The 19,041-nt window shown below is 42.6% G+C and overlaps 2 protein-coding genes across 4 annotated transcripts in view; one reads left to right on the top strand and one right to left on the bottom strand.

Moving 5' to 3' along the window:
- The window catches only part of PMS1 (PMS1 homolog 1, mismatch repair system component), a 41,434-nt gene extending 29,178 nt beyond the window's left edge, over positions 1-12,256 (bottom strand). The window contains exons 1-5 of the mRNA XM_085228822.1: positions 12,101-12,256; positions 9,701-9,848; positions 7,007-7,189; positions 4,846-4,948; positions 3,119-3,282 (exon numbers count right to left, since the gene is read on the bottom strand). Of these exons, the coding sequence (XP_085084948.1) occupies positions 3,119-3,282; positions 4,846-4,948; positions 7,007-7,189; positions 9,701-9,848; positions 12,101-12,228 (726 nt within the window). The 5' untranslated portion in view covers positions 12,229-12,256. The remainder of the gene's footprint in view (positions 1-3,118; positions 3,283-4,845; positions 4,949-7,006; positions 7,190-9,700; positions 9,849-12,100) is intronic.
- ORMDL1 (ORMDL sphingolipid biosynthesis regulator 1) lies at positions 11,802-18,909 on the top strand. Of its 3 annotated transcripts, none has more exons than XM_010713352.4 (4): positions 11,802-11,943; positions 14,329-14,523; positions 16,390-16,541; positions 17,609-18,909. In XM_010713352.4, the coding sequence occupies exons 2-4, from the start codon at positions 14,350-14,352 to the stop codon at positions 17,742-17,744; spliced, it is 462 nt and encodes a 153-aa protein (XP_010711654.1). In that variant the 5' UTR covers positions 11,802-11,943; positions 14,329-14,349; the 3' UTR covers positions 17,745-18,909. The 3 variants fall into 3 exon arrangements, with proteins under 3 accessions (XP_010711654.1, XP_003207464.1, XP_085084953.1); XM_003207416.5 differs by having other exon boundaries at positions 11,813-11,943; positions 14,342-14,523; XM_085228827.1 differs by lacking the exon at positions 11,802-11,943 and adding an exon at positions 12,328-12,461 and having other exon boundaries at positions 14,342-14,523.
- The last annotated feature ends 132 nt before the right edge of the window (positions 18,910-19,041 follow it).

Raw genomic sequence — 19,041 nt, forward strand, 5'->3', positions numbered from 1 at the left:
ATAGTACAGGAATTTAAGAAGGATTATCTTAAAAGGCACTGGCTTACTGCCTTTCAAACTTATTTTCAAGAGCTTTCTGAAATGCACTGTACTGCACTACCCTTTCTACATCTTCAAGCCACCTTTCCTTGTCTCCTTCTGCAGTACCTAATATCTCTGCTACCTCTTTGCTCTTTTAAGTCTTGGAACCTGATCTTACTCCTGACGTCTATCATCTTCTAATGCAGCAGAAAGTATTGGCTCAGCCTCAGGAATCTGAGATTCTAGGAACTCGTTTGAATAACTGGACATACACATTTTTTAAAACTAATAAATAATCCATGAGCTCCATGACAAACAAAGCTATTTGAAAAAGGCAATTCATTTTCCATACGTCAAACAGAAATACAACAGGCACTGCCAAAAATAATAATAAAAAAAAAAATAAAAAAATCACAGACAACCCCATTCAGCGGTGCATCCCAGCATACATACCCTATGGGATTGTTAAGGGAAAACCACCTTCCAATTTTACTTAATAATGCTAATGACAAAAGCACTTATCATCTGAAGGAAAATGAATTAAAATTCACATGCTACGATATAATGGCAAAACAAATGCATGTGAACCTGTTGAAAGTAATGCACTTAAATCACAGCATTTCAAATTTCTGAAAAGGTATGGTGCAATAGGCAGGTTTTATTTTGCAAGAAATGGCAATAGCATTAGAAATACGAGAATGTGTATTCAAACGGTGTTTTTTTTCCTGTTTTTGTTTGGTTTTTAGACTTTTCAGACTATTTTAAAGCAGTTACACGTGCACAGACAAACCACATTCCCCATATGACGTCTCGGCCCTTTGATTCTCGCAGCTCAACAACAGCTACTGAGCGACCTCTTGTGTTTAAACCTATCTGAGCAGCTTCTCTTTTTATTTTTTACTTCTTTGTGAATAAGTTAAATGCACACAAGGGCAGCAGAGCAAAATCTCTGTCATCACAGTGGACACATGCTGCCTGCAGATAACATACGTACTGATTTGTTCTACCAAACTTGGCATTGAAGAATTTACCTCTGAAGCAAAGAGGATGGGCAGACCTTGTGTATTCCCAGCAAACAGAGAGATTGATTTGTAATATGGAGGTGCCACTTCCTGAGCTGGGCTGCTGAGGCTACCACCTGGAAAGAGCCTCAGTTGGCTGCTACATGAGTTTGGTTTTCAGCTCTTACTACCCTCCCTCATCCAAGTACGCAGTGGCAGCTGAAACAATCCTCTGGTCTCTTCCTCTTCACACCAGAAAACCACGCAATAACCTCTATTTGTAAGACTGCTGGTCTACAGAAGCATCACATATGTCAATAGGTAATACCCATTCATGGTATTTTCTCCATGGTTTTGTTTACATGATGACAACCGCAGGCTCTCACAGTGTACATTCTCATCACTATTTTTCCCTCCTAAACATTCTCATTTTCAGCTTGCTGTTTTCCTCTACTTCAGTGTACAATTTCAACTGTTAAAAATACTTTCAACTTTCAGAATCTGAACAAAATGTTTGTATGAGAGAATGTACAGAGATAATTTGATGACAAAACATCCCTATAAGGCATTTCACAACCATCACCTTCAACATAACCAAGACAGTCTGGAGGACATTGGCTGCACTCTTTCTTCATCAGCAGCAACAGGATAGATTGGTAGAACAGAGGCTCTAACATCTCTGTGCACCTCAACAGGAATTTCCAAACAGCCAGGAACACACAAAATCTGCATCAACCATGCAAAAGGCGTCTGGTTCAAGAAGGTCAACTGAACAACCACATTCAAACATCAAAAAGATGTTTCCTCACCACAGTATGTGAAACTTCAGATGTGTGATAGAAGATAAACTATAGTCAAACAGGGAAAAAAGAGGTTCACAAAGATACAGTTGATGTATTGTACTAAGACCTTGCAGCAATCGACAACAACAGTAAATAAAAGCCCCAGTTAACCACAGAAAAATTTCACCACACCCATCAAAGAGGGAAAAGCCACACCACCAATTAAATACAAAACTAGTTTTATTCACCAATACTTAACACCAATTCTGTGAAGCACTGCTAGATATGTTAGAGTGCTTAATGCAACCTAAGAAGTGCAAAACCCTGCAGTCTATGGTTTCAAACTTTCTGTAGTCTCAGTGAGATAAGACTGAAAGCAGTCACTCAGCTTTGGAATACAAATTCAGTAACTACAAAGCTGGCTTTTTGGTTTTGTTTTTTTTTCTTCACAATATCTACACTTATGTAAATATGTAGAAGAGGTATGTAGAAGAGGTATGTAGAAGAGGTATGTAGAAGAGATATGTAGAAGTACATGTATATACACCATCAGAGCATGTAAGAGAAATCCAGAAACAGGCAGACAACCTATTGGCTTTTTAAGAAAGCACAGAGGCACTCATCATTCCCACTGAGAGGGAACTCAACTGTGAATGTTTGGTAGTAAAGAGAAACTGCTTAAAACAGATTAATAGATATGGAAAATAAGAGGGTCAAAAACAAAAGTAGTCTAGAACAGGGAAAGAATTGCTGAGGTGTCTGGCCAGGAGATGTCACTCTATACTTTGTAGCAACTTCAGAATTCATTAGCCTAACTTTCCTCCCATGTCTCAAAAGCAGGAGCACAGCCAATAAAATGAGCTACGTGCAATTAAGGGCCAGCTAAAGGAGAATCACCCAACATGTCACTTCTGTACCTTTATGTTTTAGTGACTGTTCATTCACCCATGAGGCCAAAGCAGTCCCCAGGAAGCCTCCAAATTCGATCCACCCCTCAACAGCAAACAACTGGCTCAATTAGCTTAAACTACTAGCATACGAGACAACATTTATACTTCATACATCTATCCACAGTATCTGCTGGAGCAGACCAAAAGGCAGATCTGAGCCTGGGTCTTAGAAATTTTTAAGATGAAAAATCTGTAACCATCCTAAAACATACAAATACAGAATGAAGAAAGAAGTAAAAGTCCAAAACTAATCTATGATGAAAGACAGTTCCTAGGGATGAAGTATTTTACGTATTATACTAATTGCACACATTCATCAGAAAAAGACCCTTAACACAGCTGACAGAGAAATAACGATTATTACCTTATTATGCACAAAGGTTATTCTCAGTTCTGGCTTTATGATGCCATATGCTATCAGGAGGTCCTGGACTTTTTTCAGTTCTTCCTTACATTTTTTATTTGTTGAGTAAAACTGTTTTCTCACAGGAAGATTCTTAAACAACTTGAGGACTGTTACTGTTGTACCTACAGCATGTGACAAAAAAACAAGCAGAAATTATACTGAAAGCATATCACCATCTGGATAGTGAAGAAATTTTGTGTATCCTTGAAGAGTCTGTATACCACTGCATGCAAATAAACCCTAGCTACACCAAATTAGATTACTAGATTAAATTAGCTGAAGGAAAAGAAACATCAGTTAGCAGTCACCTCATGAAAACAAGTACCAACATAAGCTTGGATTCCCCTCCTTTGTCTAGAGTCATGATTGCACCTTTAAGCATTCATTTGTACACACTGAGAGTACTTAGAATCAGCCATTAATTAAAGCCAAAGACTCTCTGAGTGCACATTAAGTTAACCACTTTATTAATGAAGGTTAACAAACTTAGAAACCAATTAGAGACGTCTGGAGGCAAAGGAATATTGAGCTCCACTAAGGTCTTTTGCTGGCATTCCCATTAGGGTATACCGGAAAGGCCAGGTACCTCTGTTCAAAGCATATACGTGGTGAGAAGAGGGCTATTAATCTACCAATACAATCATGCAAATTCTTATCCTACAAAGATATTGCAAAGTACTAAAGAGATGCCATGGAATTCATTTTTCAATACCAATCATTAAACAATCCTGACAAAACACAAAGCCATGCAATTCACAGGCTCCATAAGGGGCTCTCTGGCTGTGGAAAAGCCTGAATCTTAAAAAGATTCTCTTGTTAAAATTAACTGTCCATATTGTAGAGTTTTCAGATTCAGCTCTTTCTACAGGAATTGCTCATTAACTAGCTCTAGGCAGCTTTTTCTGAATCAAGGGCTCCCTGCTGCCAGTCAGCCAACCGAGTAGGAGCTAGGTCTGGCAGGCAGGCTTTGCTCTGGATTTACAAGGCACTGCACCCATCATGGGACAGAATACTGACAAGGAGCTTCTGAGGCTCAACCAGATTGTGCTAAGGATGATAACAGATGTATTGTTAGAGGAAAGCAGCAACTGCTTTCTCCTAAGTCCACCTTAATGACAAGGAAGGAGCAATCACCTCTTCTGGGAACACAGATCTGTTAAGAGTATGAACGCGAGGTTACAGCGTGGCCCTATGGGGCAACAAATAGCTGAACAGAGTACAAAGAAAGACCAATGCTACCCCAAACCCACATCAGATCTGAGCACTAAGGCCACTTGTGAGGTGAGAGCAACCTTGATCTTTCACACACCCGAATTTCTAGAGACATGACTTTACTGGGTTGGTCCAACAATCATGCTGCTTCCAGGTACTCCCTCACATAGGAGTAGGGCAACTGTTTCTCTCTCCAGAATTTTTACAGGTTTTTCATTTCCACTCTGTTGGCTTGAAGAAGACAGTCAGATAAGGCAGAACTAGTTTAAAATTACTATCTAAGGCAACTTCTGAGATGTTATTTCTCACGCTAACAACACATACTTGGCTGACAGACGTAAGGCAAGAGATGTTTACAGCTGCCAAGATCTCATACACAGCCTCCAAATACAGAACAGATATTTTGACATGAAACAGAGCCCCAAAGAAACAAAATCCGTGTCAGAACACAGCAGCAGAACACAATATCCTACCTTGGCCAAGATGGGAAGGCTTTTGGGAAGTTACATGCCCGTTACTATCCAAAACATACTGAGTGCTGATATCATCATCAGCTGTCTTTGTTGTGACCAAAACCTGTGAACAGTAAAAATAAAATCATGTTAATCAAGGATTCAAAAAGATCAGAATGAGCTTAGATAAGCTTTGCTATCACTCTTAACAGCATATTATTTCAGTCACCACAACTACACAACTACACAACTACATGTAAGTAGTTTCTAAAATTCTTCTCCTTTGGGTGTTTTCTTAGTCACAGAAAACATTCTGCATTATCACTCATTTTCCCACCCATTTAGTCAAAAGCTACACATTTCCATCACAATGCTACACAGTATAAGCTGTTCCTAATAGCTGCAACACATACTTCTTTGTCTTCTACTCTGAACACAACGTAAACAAACAACTAAGTCAACTGATAATTTTGCATTTTCAACCTTCAAGAGACGACATACTGTGACGGCTTCTTAAATTCGGGTGAGGTTACACAAACGTAATTACTATCAAAGAGTGCATTAATTTTCCACACCCAGTGTATCTGGCAATCGTGAAGCCCTATGTTTTGTAAACTGCTAAGGTAAGACATAGATCATCTTTAGTAAGACCAGTTACACTCCAGTAGTTCAATAAAGTTGCAGCTCTGTGAGTTCAGCTACCAATACTTTGAACAAAGAGTCACTATGTGTTAAGCACCCGGGAGACATAAAGGTTATAACTCATAGAGAGCTTCAGGATGTTTTGGTTTATTTCAGTTTCCTCATATGAATCATTCTGAATTCCGCCATGCCTCTGGAGAGAAAAACAGTAATTGATTAATTGGAAACAACAATATTACAGGTCTAGTTATGGGCTGGTAGTAATGCACCTCTTACCTGAAACTTCAGGGGGCAGTTTGGGTAGGCAGAATGCAATTAACGCCAGGAGCGTTTCATTAACATAATTACTGATCCCCACATTAACGTAATACCTACTATAGTACTTACTAGACCAGTCAGACCAACTCCTGTTCTTATGAAATGCAACACAGGCTGATTAAATGCTCAGTACAGATGGCATCCTGCCCTGACAACTCATCAGGACCACTGATCTATAATCATCTGCCAGCACATCACCACTTCTGAAAGCCTCTTTGTAAACCTCCATCCAAACACACAACCCACTCCTGCTTAGTGCAACGCGAATGTAGCCCAAGGTAGCAAGGAGTCTGACTCTCTCACCCTCTGACACCTCTCCTGACCTCGAGAGCTGACAGTTCCCATCAGACACTGATCTCAGTATCTTCCTGCAGTATCTAACCCTTGGGAGACAGAAAAAAAAAGTCCAAACTTGACCTTGTCTCAGCGCAAAGACAGAAAGGCAGAAAACCATGGAACAGGTAAATGCTGCGTGCTTCACAGTCTGAACATCTCTCAGATGGTTTTGAACCAGCTTCCTTTTAGCCTACAAGTTAAATCTTAAATATCAGTACACTGTCAATGTCGGCCCTGCTAACACAGATATATGGATCAGACTCAGGTAGGCCAGGGAGCAGGTTCCTGTTTACTCATAAAAACAATCGTTTGTGCAACTGCAGTCATAAGCATGTCAAGGAACAATATGGACTGCAACAAGATCCCATGACTGCTGATCACTTAGATAACATCAAGGCTGAAATCCTTACTAGAACTGCAGCTATGTGGGCCATCCACGTCCTGAAGTGATATCTCCTGGCCACCGTCTGCTGCTTCTTATTTTGAGTTAGCTCACTTCAAGTAGCAAACTCAGCCAAGCTTTTAGACATCATAACACTAAGGCGGGGGCAAAGCATCATTCCAAGGAATCACATATCTATACCCTGATATAGCAGAAAAAGACAAGGAAACACTAAACTGTCTCTGATGCATTCTTGCTGAGGAAAACAAACGCAGCACTGGTACAACCAGTATGACAGTATGCAGGACACTAGCAAGAAATCTATACTGCTTCCTAACCTTTATGATATGACTTAGGGGTGGGGAAAGACAGCACACACAAACCAGACTGTTCCAAAAACAAGTTCCCAGTGGCTGCCAGAACAATTTAAAGACCTTGCAGTGATACTTTATTAAAACTTTCACAGGCACACGCAAATCACAACACAGCAGTCCAGCCACTCACCTCTGATACGCAACAAATTGATCCCAGGGCTTCCCCACGGAAACCATATGTGGTCAACCTTTCGAGATCCTCAGAAGAGTTTATTTTTGAGGTGTAGTGTTTAACTGCCATAACAGGAACATCAGCAACCTTGATGCCATTGCCATTGTCTCTTACTTCTATTTTGTCAAACCCGTAATTCTCCTAAATATAAAAAAAACAACAGTAATGAATTGCTAAAGTGGAGTAATATATTAAGGTACAAACAAAGCAACTGCAAGCACTGCTTCTCTTTCAATATTTGAGTGTATGTGATTACTTGTCGTTTCAGTAAACATCTGCATAAGCAGATAAAACTCCAACAACCCACGTAATTAGGAGAGCAGATAAGTGAAAGATGAACTTCAGATTGCCTAATATCTCAAACTCAGACACAGCAAAGAAATGCTTCCTTCCAGCAACACTACAATCCGCACATATGAATGACATCCAAAAAAGAAAAAAAAACACGAGCAGGAGGAGACAGTGAGTAGAACTGCAGGATCACTAAGTAAGCTTCTTTCCCAGAAGCCACGTGTGGCTCTTTGAAAAGATTATGATCTATCATCCAGAAAAGCGTGCTGTAGCGTGTGGTACGTTGTGGCAATCATACAACTGGTTGGCTTACAAAAAATGCCTCGACTGAGCAGCTCCCGTGTTCCCATAGCGCACTGATGTTGTGCAGAGCACACGAGGGGCGATCCCAAAGGATGACTGATTGAACAAACTCACCATGTTGCTCCACAGCCTGGAGGCAGGTAAGGAAAACGTAATGTACTTACAGGCTATTTCTCAAAGAAAAATGAATGCAATGCAAAACAAACTAAAGAGAGTAGGTGTATTTGCACACAATCTGTGCTACGAAACATCAAAAGCTTCTGAGGTAGGCTGAAAACTATAATATTTAGTTGATATGCACTACAAATGTGGATATATGTTTTCCATTGCATATTTATCAATGATGCTCTGTTCAGATTACGTTCAGATTGAAAAACAATGTTTTTGCTAATATTTGAATCAACCTCCTGCTGGAAAACAACATGGAAACTATAATATACCCAAACTGGGCATAAAATCATGTCAAGACATAGAAAAAGAAAAAGTCCTACTCTGCTGTAGTATGCTACAATGCATGGTTTCTGCATTTTACTACAGACAACTGTGTTCCACTTTAATTTTTACAACCATGCCATTTATCTATCTTGGAAAAAAGAGTGAGCAGATTTATCTTCCTCAACTTGAATCAAAATGTTACTGAAAAAAATTTCCATTTCAATCCTAATATTATTCATTACTCAAGCACATTTTCTTAAAATATTATAGTGTTAAAACTTTGTGCTCTGTAACATCACTCTCATGGTAAATGGCCTAAATACCACATGATGCTATAAGATCTTTAAGTTCCTCTAACAGATCACTGCCGCCAAGACACGCAACTCCCTCTTCTTTTAATCACAGCTTCATGGTCCCATGTCTGCTACCCATTAGAACTCACGGAATCGCGCAATCGTAGAATCATTTGAGTTGGAAGGGACCTTTAAAGGTCATCTGGTCCAACTTCCCTGTAATGAACAGGGACATTTACACTAGATTGGGTTGCTCAGAGCCTGGTCCAGCCTGGCCTCGAATGCCTTCGGGGAGGGGGCTTCCACACCTCTGTGGGCTGCCTGTTCCAGTGCCTCACTGCAACTCTCTGCAAATCAATTCAGATCAATTCAGCCTGTTAAAATGGCACAAACAATCCACTTTTCTCATTGGTCTTCAGCATTAGCAGGATGAACAGAACATGAAAGGTAGAAAGGCCTAGCAATGCCAAGCATGTGGTTTTAGGTCTTAACTTTTCAGGCAACCAGATGGATCAGCTGTTCAGTGAAACTTCTCATCCTGAGCTCAACTTCCTCTGAGAAGAACGTAAGAATTAAAGCTTCCACTTTCTGCACTGGGAAAGAGAAGCAGAAACAACTGTCTGCCTTTTACAACAACCACTTCATGCAACATTAAGAAACCTGTAGCTGAGATCCCTGCTTCCTGAATCCTATTTCTGCTCTAAATAATAACAAAGGCTGTTGCTCCTCTACTCCATGACTCCATATGCTTACTGCACAGTCATGCTACTGGGGTAGCTGACCCTGCTGTTAAGAAAGCAAGTTCCAGCCTGTCTTTCTAATAGCAGCACAGTGGAGGCTGAAATTAACAAATAGATATCATGTAATGCCCTGGCCACAGTTCAATTTTTAATCAAATGACTGGGTTTATATTGTAATGGAAGCAATATCACATTATCTAAAGCTATACTACAAGCTCACATGTTTCCCTGTCTTATGTAAAAGCTGGCTAACACATCAGGCAAAGACACTAAATAACATCACCCATCAGAGTTTGGTTAACCAAGTTAGCAAGGATACAAACCTGTCCAAGACTTGAAGCTATACCTTGCCACTACAATGGCTTCTGAGAAATACCTCACCTGCAGGTCAACTCCTGTATGCCCGTCTCCTGACTTATCAGGGAACTGATTTTGGACTATTTTTGTTTGAGGTTAAAATAGATACTTATAAAGAACACTAAGTTCTCTCACACCAGAGCAGTGATAGCCTGAAAAATACATTGGCAGAGGAACAACTTTCCCAGCCCCTTCATTCATACACGAGTGTACAAGAAGGAAAGGGGCCTTACCAGTCTAATGTCAATAGTTGTGGCACAGGCATCCAAGGAGTTTTCTATCAGCTCCTTCACCACACTGACAACGGATGTAATCACTTGAGAACTCGAAAGCAGACGAACAGTTTCTGCTGACAGCTGCTTCATAGTGGAACTAGAGAAGCTGCATAGAAAGATACAAGAAATAGAATGGAAAAGACACATTACAAATACACATTTCTAAATATGTGAAACATAACATTAAGGCTAAAGGATAATGTTGTAAAGACTCATTTGGACAGTGCTTCCTCTGCAGTTAATGGCAGGTTGTCTTGTGGAAGGAACAGTAGACCAAAGTCCAGAATAGAAAATACTTTCTGAAGCAGACTAAACGTCTACCTCCAAAAAAGTTCAAGAATTCAGAGACATATTGAGCAAAACAGTATACTACCCCACGTTTACCAAGCCATTCCTCTAAACTACTATAACAAGTGGTTATGCTCTTGTGATTATGACAGAAAAGACAGATTGCGTGGTAACCCACAGTACTAATCAGAAACATCTTCAGGCAGCGTATCTATCTGCACCATGTCTAATTCTAGCACTGATGACAAAATCAAGGAATCTTCACTATTTTTTCCCCAAACTCCTGGCTTTATTTTTTCCCTGCTTTTGAAATTTCTGAGCTCAGCTCTACTGTGTTCTGCATACAGTTCCCAGCAGCCAAAAATTCAAGAAGCATGACCTCTTTCTGCTTTAGGGGGGGGAAGAAGGTGGGGACAACACAGTGAGAAAAAGATGCATTAACTGGCATTGTGACCTCTTGGCAATGAGGAAAAAAAGCCAAATCTTCTGCACTGTAACCTTACCTTTCTTACCAGACTTACTGCATGCCCTCAGGTGGGTCACTTTATTCCTGTGTATTCCACATGAAAATAAAGATGCCCCATATTATAATAGAGACGCTCTTCTCAAAGGAAACACTTACAAAGGGCTACAAAATTCCAGCTGTGTTATACACGGTAACACTGCCGTGAAGATGGTAAGTGGATCTGCAAATTTTTGCAGGTATTAAACATTAAGTATGTACATAGGCCTAATTAACCAATCTCCAACTGAAGTCTTTGGTGATCCTTGTAGTATGACACAAAGAACTCAACCATAGTCTTTCATACATATGAGAAAGGTGGCAGAAAGAACATGACTAGCTCTTTGCATCTCAAGAAGGGTTTGAGCACTATACCACCCTGACCTTCAAGGAATACCTCGCTTTTGTATCCAACAGCCCCCTAGTGTGAGACATGGAAGGCCATTATTTGTACTGAAAGGCAAACAAAGCCCACAACGCTGGGCTCCTATTGCATCCCTTCAAGCAACCTAGCGGAGGACAGCCTGACTGGTCCTCTGACTGCACAACCAGCATCCAGCCTGAGGCTATGAGCACGTGGGGAGGAATGGAGCAGATCCAGCCAGGATAGCAGGAAGGTGTGCAGGCAGGGCACTGCAACCAGCCCCCAGAGCAGGACTATCCTGCAGGGGTCTGTGCTGCTGGCACAACAAGCACACAACACTTCTCTGCCTTGAGAGCCTTCTCAGAAGCACTACTGGACATAAAGGGCCAAGCACACACACGGCTACTTGGGCAAAACAAATAAACTCAACCTACAGTGTTTGAAGAGGAAGCAGAATGAGCGCTTTTCTGAGAGCAGCTGCAAAATTTTTCTTTTTATACGTAGTAGCTACATTGCAAAGAGAATTTGCCCTTCAGATGTGGCAAAATGATCTGTCAAATCAGTTTTCCATCAAACAGTCAAAGAGAAGGAACACAGGATGAGGTGTGTTGCTGAATACAGGCCAGCATTAATCATTCACACAACTTCTGCACACATCCACACTTCACAAAGGACTCCTGCACAAAATGTTTGATGATTTATTGACAAGAGCCAGCCTGGAGCCGGGTATCTCCGTGAAAAGATGCTGACAACGGGGAGGGAGGAGCTGAAAACAACAACGCTGCAGATCACAGAGACAAATGCTCTGCGAGCTGTTCGCGATGCAGGGCTGAGAGGCAGGAAGCGGCTCTGAGCCTTTTCCCCTGTCCCAAACCTCACCGTCAGCGGGCGTGAGCAGCACACAGCCACGCCTGCTGCCTCTCGGGTACCACTTCTGGGGCTCGTCGTGTCGGAAGCAGGAAAATAAACATAGAAGCACGCATGCACAGAGCTCAGAACACCCGCAGCAAGCAAGGATGAGGGCAAGATGGGGTGACGGATCTCCAGGTTTGTCCGGCGGCAGGCTGCGTTCCAGCAGGCGCTTTCCCTAACGGCTCACTACACTCACGTTCGTTTTCAGCTGCCTGTGTCAGAAAAGAGGCAAACCCCCGCCCGCATCCCCAGCCCGCGCCCTGCCGCACACAGAGGCCCTTCCCGCCCTCACCGCGCTCCGCCCCGCGGCTGCAGGCCCGGGCCTAGGCCCAGCGGCAAGGGAGGCGGCAGCTCCCGCGCTCCGAGAAGCGCCCTTCTTCTCCTTCTTCTTCTTCTTCTCTTTCTCCTCCTCCTCCTCATCCTTCCCTCCTCCCGGCCGACAGCCCGCCCGGCCCCGCCGCGTCCCTCCCGGCCCCGCAGCGCCCCGTACCTGCCCGTCCCGCTGCCCCGTGGGCGGCCCGGCCCGGCCCGGCCCCTCCCCGCGCGGAGCCCTGCCCACGGGGCGGCCGCCCGGCTCTACCTGCGGCCGCGCTTCTCCTCCTCGGCGGCCGCGGTCGGAGAGCGGGCGGCGGAGCTCCCGCAGCGCCGGAAAGGTGGGGCGGCGACCGGGACGAGCGGGGGGGACGCTGGCCGTCGGTTACGCGCGGCCGGTGGCGGCGGACGGGAGCCGGGGCCGTTCTTCTGCGCTCGCGGTGCCGGCGGGGCGGCGAGCCGAGGCTGTCCGTGTCGCGGTGCTCCCGTCCTGCGGGATCGGAGGTCGGGCTTTGCGACTGTGTGTGAGAGCGGGACACCGGGTTTGCTGCGGGCCTTCGTCCAGAGAGCCCGAGTCATGGGACGTGGAATGACGGAACGGCAGGGTTGGAAGGGAGCTCTCAGCCCTACCGGCCCCGGCTCAGCCTGCCCGGCGCCCATCCGGCCTGGCTTTGGGCACCTCCACGGACGGGGCACCGCAGCAACCTGTGCTGTTCTGTCACGCTGTGTCTAAAAGTCCACGGTGAGGTGGGATGACAGGCTGTGAGACGCTTTCTGCTCGTGCCCTGTTCGGCACGGCCGCGTCACCTCACGCCTTCTCATCTTTCTGCCGATTCCACGCACATCACGTAGCAGCACACGCTTCCTACCCTGCGGCTGGTGCCTGCAGCCCTGCAAAGCAGCTGTGCTGTGGCAGTCCTGGGTGCGCAGGTGTGTTTGGACACAGAGATCTGTCTGTAGGGGGCCTTGAATGAGCACCGTCTGGTGGAAGTAGAGGAGCTGGTTCCAATTTCTTAAGCCAAAATACAGCTGGGTTTCTGGCAGTAGGAATCAGTAGATGAAGAATGTGTCCGGCTGATTAACTGAGAGATGCTGAGGAAAAAATAGGTTCATTATATCAAAATACAGTACTGACTAACTATGAAATGCTTTGCAACAAAGGGTGATTATAATTGGCATCACCACAGTTCAATTTCAGGTTCCTCTCATGTATTTTCATACTACCAACTACTGTTAATATGTATTTTACACACATAATACACACATTATAGTGCATTAATCTGTGGTGTTACAGATATGATGGTGCTCTGCAATACTGAACAAGTACCAGAAACAAACTTACTTCACAAAAAAAAAAAAAATGCCAACTATTTCTGCCAGTTAATGTTCCTGTCAACTGATTCAGAAAGCAGTTAATTCTCCATCCCAGTCCTGTAAACGTTTATAAATGGTCTGAAATAATCATGAAATGACTATTTATGTTGAAATGACTATTTATGTTTCAAGAAATGAAACAAACTTTTTTCTAGTACTTAATACAAATAGTAGCACACCAGGCTAATCTCCTAAAGAAAAGGGGATTAAAAATTGCGTTGTATATGTTTGTGTATGTCTGTCAAGTAGAAACCTTCTGAGCTTTTGGCTATTATCAGATAAAAACAGCAAGGTAAGAGTTCCGAAACCTGCAGGGGTTGGAAATCTGAGATCTGATCTCATGCTACAAAAAAAGTAGGAATAAATTCAGTCTTCCTAGCAACAGGTTGCCAGGCAGGCAGTATATGCAAAATTCCCAAATAGCTGTAATGTGAGTGAGATGAGGGAAAACTGTTTGATGAGAACTGGAAAGAACAGTGGATACTAGTGGCAGAAGAAAGGAACTTAAGGGATAAAAGTTACAAAGATTGGTGTCCTTCTTGGTTTACGCCTTGCCCTTGTGTCAGCACAATTCACTAATCCCACATCATCCCTGTTGTGGCAGACCTGGTGGTGTTTGTATTTGGTTGGTTGGTTGTTTGTGAACAAACAGTCCCAACAGCCCTTTTGTCTTGATTTCTTTATAAATCGTGCTTCACTTGAAGCTCTTGAGTTATGCCTTAGCTTGTGTGCAGCGTTCATTCCAGACCTACTTATTTAAACCAGCATCTTTCCTAATTTGGAGCTGCATGTATTAGATACCTCTACAATACGGTAGTCTCACTTTCGGAACAGTTCTGTTCTGCAGGGTAAAAAATGAATGTCGGAGTTGCCCACAGCGAGGTGAATCCAAACACACGGGTGATGAGCAGCCGTGGAATGTGGCTGACGTACACGCTTGGAGTTGGCCTGCTTCACATCGTCCTGCTCAGCATTCCTTTCTTTAGTGTCCCTGTCGCATGGACTTTGACAAATGTGATTCACAACCTGGTGAGTACCCTGTCTTGTTGAAAAAGTTGTTCACACATGCTTAATTTTAAAAGCAGGCGAAAAGAGGAATAGCTGGGCTGAAACCAAAACCACCTGTATGTGGCTTAGCCACTGTTGAATGGGTTGGCTCATTTGGGGAGGAGGAGTGATAGAGGATCACTTTGGATTTAAGCATAAGGGCTTTGAGATATTTCTTGTTTATCAATCCACTAAATGTAATATATAAAAAGAGTATTATCTATTAATGTTTCCATATAAATCTGTTTGTATCTCAAGATGTTTCATTTCAGTGCTTTAGATGATTCTTTTCCTTAGACGGAAGCACTTGTGTTCTTTTTCTTGCTTCGATTTCTAGTCAAACCAGACCAATTTTAGCTGAATGACTTGTGTGCAGAACTCTGTCATATGCATGACATGGAAAAAAACTAAAACTTTGTATTTGGGAAGATCTCGATCACACTGAGTCAAGCCCTGAAACCATTTCTTATTTAGTGGATTGTGATATGAATTATGACTTCAGCCTCCAGAGGCTTTTGCATACAGAAGATCTTGAAAATCTTTCTCTCTCTTCTGCCCATGGTGCTATAATTCTGTTGTAATCATTCAAATAGTAAGAATTAATTTATATTTCCCAAATGTCTTATGAAATTCACGTAGGTTGCTATAATGACAGCAGGGATGATAGCATGCACTTGCCAAGTTGTTTTCTAGTGAAATGCAGAAGATGGATATAAACTGTACTTTGGGTATTGAAGCATTTAAATGGCACTTTTTGCTTAAAATTATATTTATATATGTTTATCTTTGAATGTGGAAAACTTTTAGCTGACATTGAAAGCAATTTTAGAGGTTCTTTCTGCACGTATCAGTGCAAAATGAAATGTGGAGTAAGCATTGGGATGTCCTGAAAGTGCCTTTTTGGTTATTAAAATTGAGGTGCTGGAAAAAGCACGAATCAGATAATTAATTAAGCAAAATAATTCTCGAGTAGACCTCCAGACAAGAGGCTGTTTCAAAAACTTGATACTTGGTCAGCTTTCACCTCCTTCATAAGACTTCAGAAAAGTGAGATTTTTTTTCTGGATAAAGCTTTCCATCTCTGTGCATGAGAAGTGAATGCACCTGGAAGACTGCTGAACTCTTTGATACCTTCTGGTAGAGACTCTTGCTTGGAGTTGGCAAATAAAAGACAAATGAGTGTTAAAATTGGAAGCTTTGCTCATTTGTTGAAACTGGGCTCTCCTACTGGAATTGACAGCTGCTACTTGATCTTTCAGAGCAGCCTAGCCATAGCATCTTTCCATCAAACAGTAACAAAGAAACCAACATGGTTAAGGAGATGGACAGATGGTATTCAACAGGTTGCTGGTATTCAGCTTCCAAGCATCTGAAGCGAGTGGGAAGTTGAGGAAGCTTTCAGAAGTTCTTGTAATATTGCCGGTATTCACCAGGCGTAGATTTCTACTTTGTGCAAACTCTGCCTCATAACTCAGTTTCATACTGTGCTAGGAAAGCAGTAACATAAATCATCAGCCCAGAACTTGCTACAGTGCTTGTGTGAATTCTGTTGGCTTCATGTGATCTTTGCCATCTAATGCAGACGATGAAGCACTGCGCTGTGGCTCACATAGACTTTGGCTTTAATGCCAGATGTGCCACTGACTGCGTAACTTCAAGCAAAGCACTTCTTGGCTTTTCTTTGCTCTCCTATAATTTGTTATTTCAGGTTAGCAGCTCTTTAAGGTGAGAATTCATTTACTCTTTTTTCTTTGTTTTGTTTATCTGTTTGTTTTTTGCAATGCATTGAACAATGTAGCAATTATGTAACAGCTAAAAGTATCAATGTATTCATTTATTTTCCTTCAGGGAACGTATGTCTTCTTGCATGCAGTAAAGGGGACTCCTTTTGAAACACCTGATCAGGGGAAAGCGAGGCTCCTGACACACTGGGAACAACTGGATTATGGAGTACAATTTACATCTTCAAGAAAATTCTTCACCATCTCTCCTATAATTCTGTGAGTTCTAAACTATATTATGAATGAAGTGAGTCATAAAACCATGGCTTCAAAAGCCTCCGTTAAATGAGTTGCAATTTACTTTTCTTTTTTTTCACTTGTATCTACTTCAAAGATGTAGGGAGTACTTATTTACAGGCCGCGTAGTCAACACTCTTCCTTCAGTTTTCAACGCTAATTCAAAGCACTGAAGTTGAAGTTCGTAAATAGTTATTAATGGAATGGGTTTTAAAGATTAGAAACCTTATGAGAAAACCTATCAACTCTTGAAATTCTTTAGAAGAAGATTGTGAAGTCATAAATATTGAAAAGCTAAGCTAATTGTTAGTGCATGTCCATTACTTTGCAGTAGTTGCTAACCATTCTGTAACTTGTCATTTGTGAGGAACGCGGCAGTCCTCACCGAAGGGGATCCAAGGTATTACAGATTGCCTTTCTGTTTACACTAGTTATGTAAATAGGCTGATTGGAAATTCTGCACCACCTGTCTCTGTTGACAAAAGTATGGTTGCATAACTGAAAGAAATCTGATACGTATTTAATATACAGTTCTAAAAAATCATTCTGTTTTTCCTAAAAGGAAGATGTCTGCTTGCTTGGCAGGGTCAAGGGGTGAGAGGGAAGATACACTATTCTGTATAGGAAGTTAAAGAAATGGGAATAAATACGTGTAACTGCTAAAAAAAAAATCCTCTCTCTTTCTTCAAAGATAGTTTCCTGTAGGAATGCTCTACTTACAACACTTGTACACAACTCTTCAAACACCAGTAATGCCTAAGAAGCTGAATAACTGTTTCCTGTTTGCTGTAGGGAAAACAACGCACTACTGTGACGTTTCTGTAGAGTTGTTTTTCAGCACTCTGAGGAGTATTGGAAGAAGATACTTAGTCTACAGTACTGTTGTATAACATTGTAGAACCTAAGATGAGGTATTTAATACAAGAACACATCTGTAGTTAATGGGTAAAATATAACTGATCACAAAGCATCTTTTTCCAGCCATGCTTTGTTGGTGTGTTTGTGGATAAGGGTGTCAGCAGTTAAGCTTGCTCCCTTTTCTCCTGCAGGTACTTCCTGGCGAGTTTCTACACAAAGTATGATCCGGCACACTTTATCTTCAACACCACCTCTCTTCTGACGGTGCTTATCCCCAAGCTACCACAGTTGCACGGTGTTCGAATCTTTGGCATCAATAAATACTAGACAGAAGGTGTGATGCTGACTGATCCTGACACAGATTCTGCTTCTTGGGCAAAGGAAACGAATAATCTGCTGTTATCTAATTGTATTCAGTGAAAGATGCGTTTACATCTGAGATCAATTACTGCTTCCTTGCAGCACTGTCTGGGGTGAAAGTTGAGTTTCTAAGACGCCTTCAAATACTGAAATGTGGATAGATGGAAGATTTCCCGATGTTGAAGGCAGGCCCAGCTCTACGGTGTAATCAGCACTACGAGTAGATGTAGGTCTGGCTGAGGCAGGTAAGGGAGGTGTGAATAGCTGCTGAAATGGGGAGTGATGTTTCACCAGCGCCAGTCAGCCGTGACGCAAATGGTAACTTACTGTATAAATCCAGCAGCCTCCATTCAAAGGACTGGCAACATTTTGTAAATAGGTTAAAGTAGCTGGTTCCTGCTCTGTGGATTGTGAACGGGTGTGTTTGTTACTGCATTATACAAGATTGTCTCAGTAAATACCATGACAGTTGGTAAAAAGGGACGGTATGATTCATGCCTTATCTGTCCTTGTAATTTTTGTCACAGAGACTGGAGAAAGTCCGTAACTGTCTGCTCAGGGATTGCTACATGCACTCGATAGCTCAGTTTAGGTATGCTTTTGCAAGCTGCCACTGTTGTGTTTATTTCAGTTTGCTAACAAAACATTGACTTTTCTATCTGTAATTAGGACTTGCTGAGCCGTGCCACGCCGGAGGGAGGGACTTGTAAGAGAAGCAGCTTCACCATAAACAAATGAGAGGAATAAGAGAAATTCTGTGTGGATCGTAGGTTAGAACAGAAGTGGTGCTAGCAGCAAGTGAAGAGACAGATTACACGACCTGACTGTTTACAGTTTGCAGAAAAAGACAGAAAGGACTTGCACGGAGGCATGCGGGAACGGCACCGCTGTGTGACCCATGTGAGCTGCCCTGGCAGCAGACGGGAGAAGGCGCAGAGCTCCTGTGCCAGACGCGGGCGGCTCGGAGCTGGCAGAAGGCTCGCTTTGTCTTCTGGGTGCAGGGAGGGGAGAGAAGGAAAAATCTTTGTTTTCCTGCCGGGATAATTTACCAACGTGTGATGAAGATGCTGTTCAAAAAGCGTGACTTTTCTTTTTTGAGTTATTGGAAGTAAATAATTCCTTTGTGCAAGAAGCGTTACCTGGCTCCTTTTTACTGACATCCCTCACACGGTTACCTCAGCGCTCTACAGCGTTCGTGTAAGCCACCCTTCATTGCGCGGGTGGCGGTGACGCGGGTGGCTGGGAGCCGTGCTGCCGGTAGGGG

This window comes from Meleagris gallopavo, chromosome 7 (genome assembly GCF_905368555.1).
Source record: "Meleagris gallopavo chromosome 7, MGAL_WU_HG_1.1, whole genome shotgun sequence".
Lineage (NCBI taxonomy): Eukaryota > Metazoa > Chordata > Aves > Galliformes > Phasianidae > Meleagris > Meleagris gallopavo.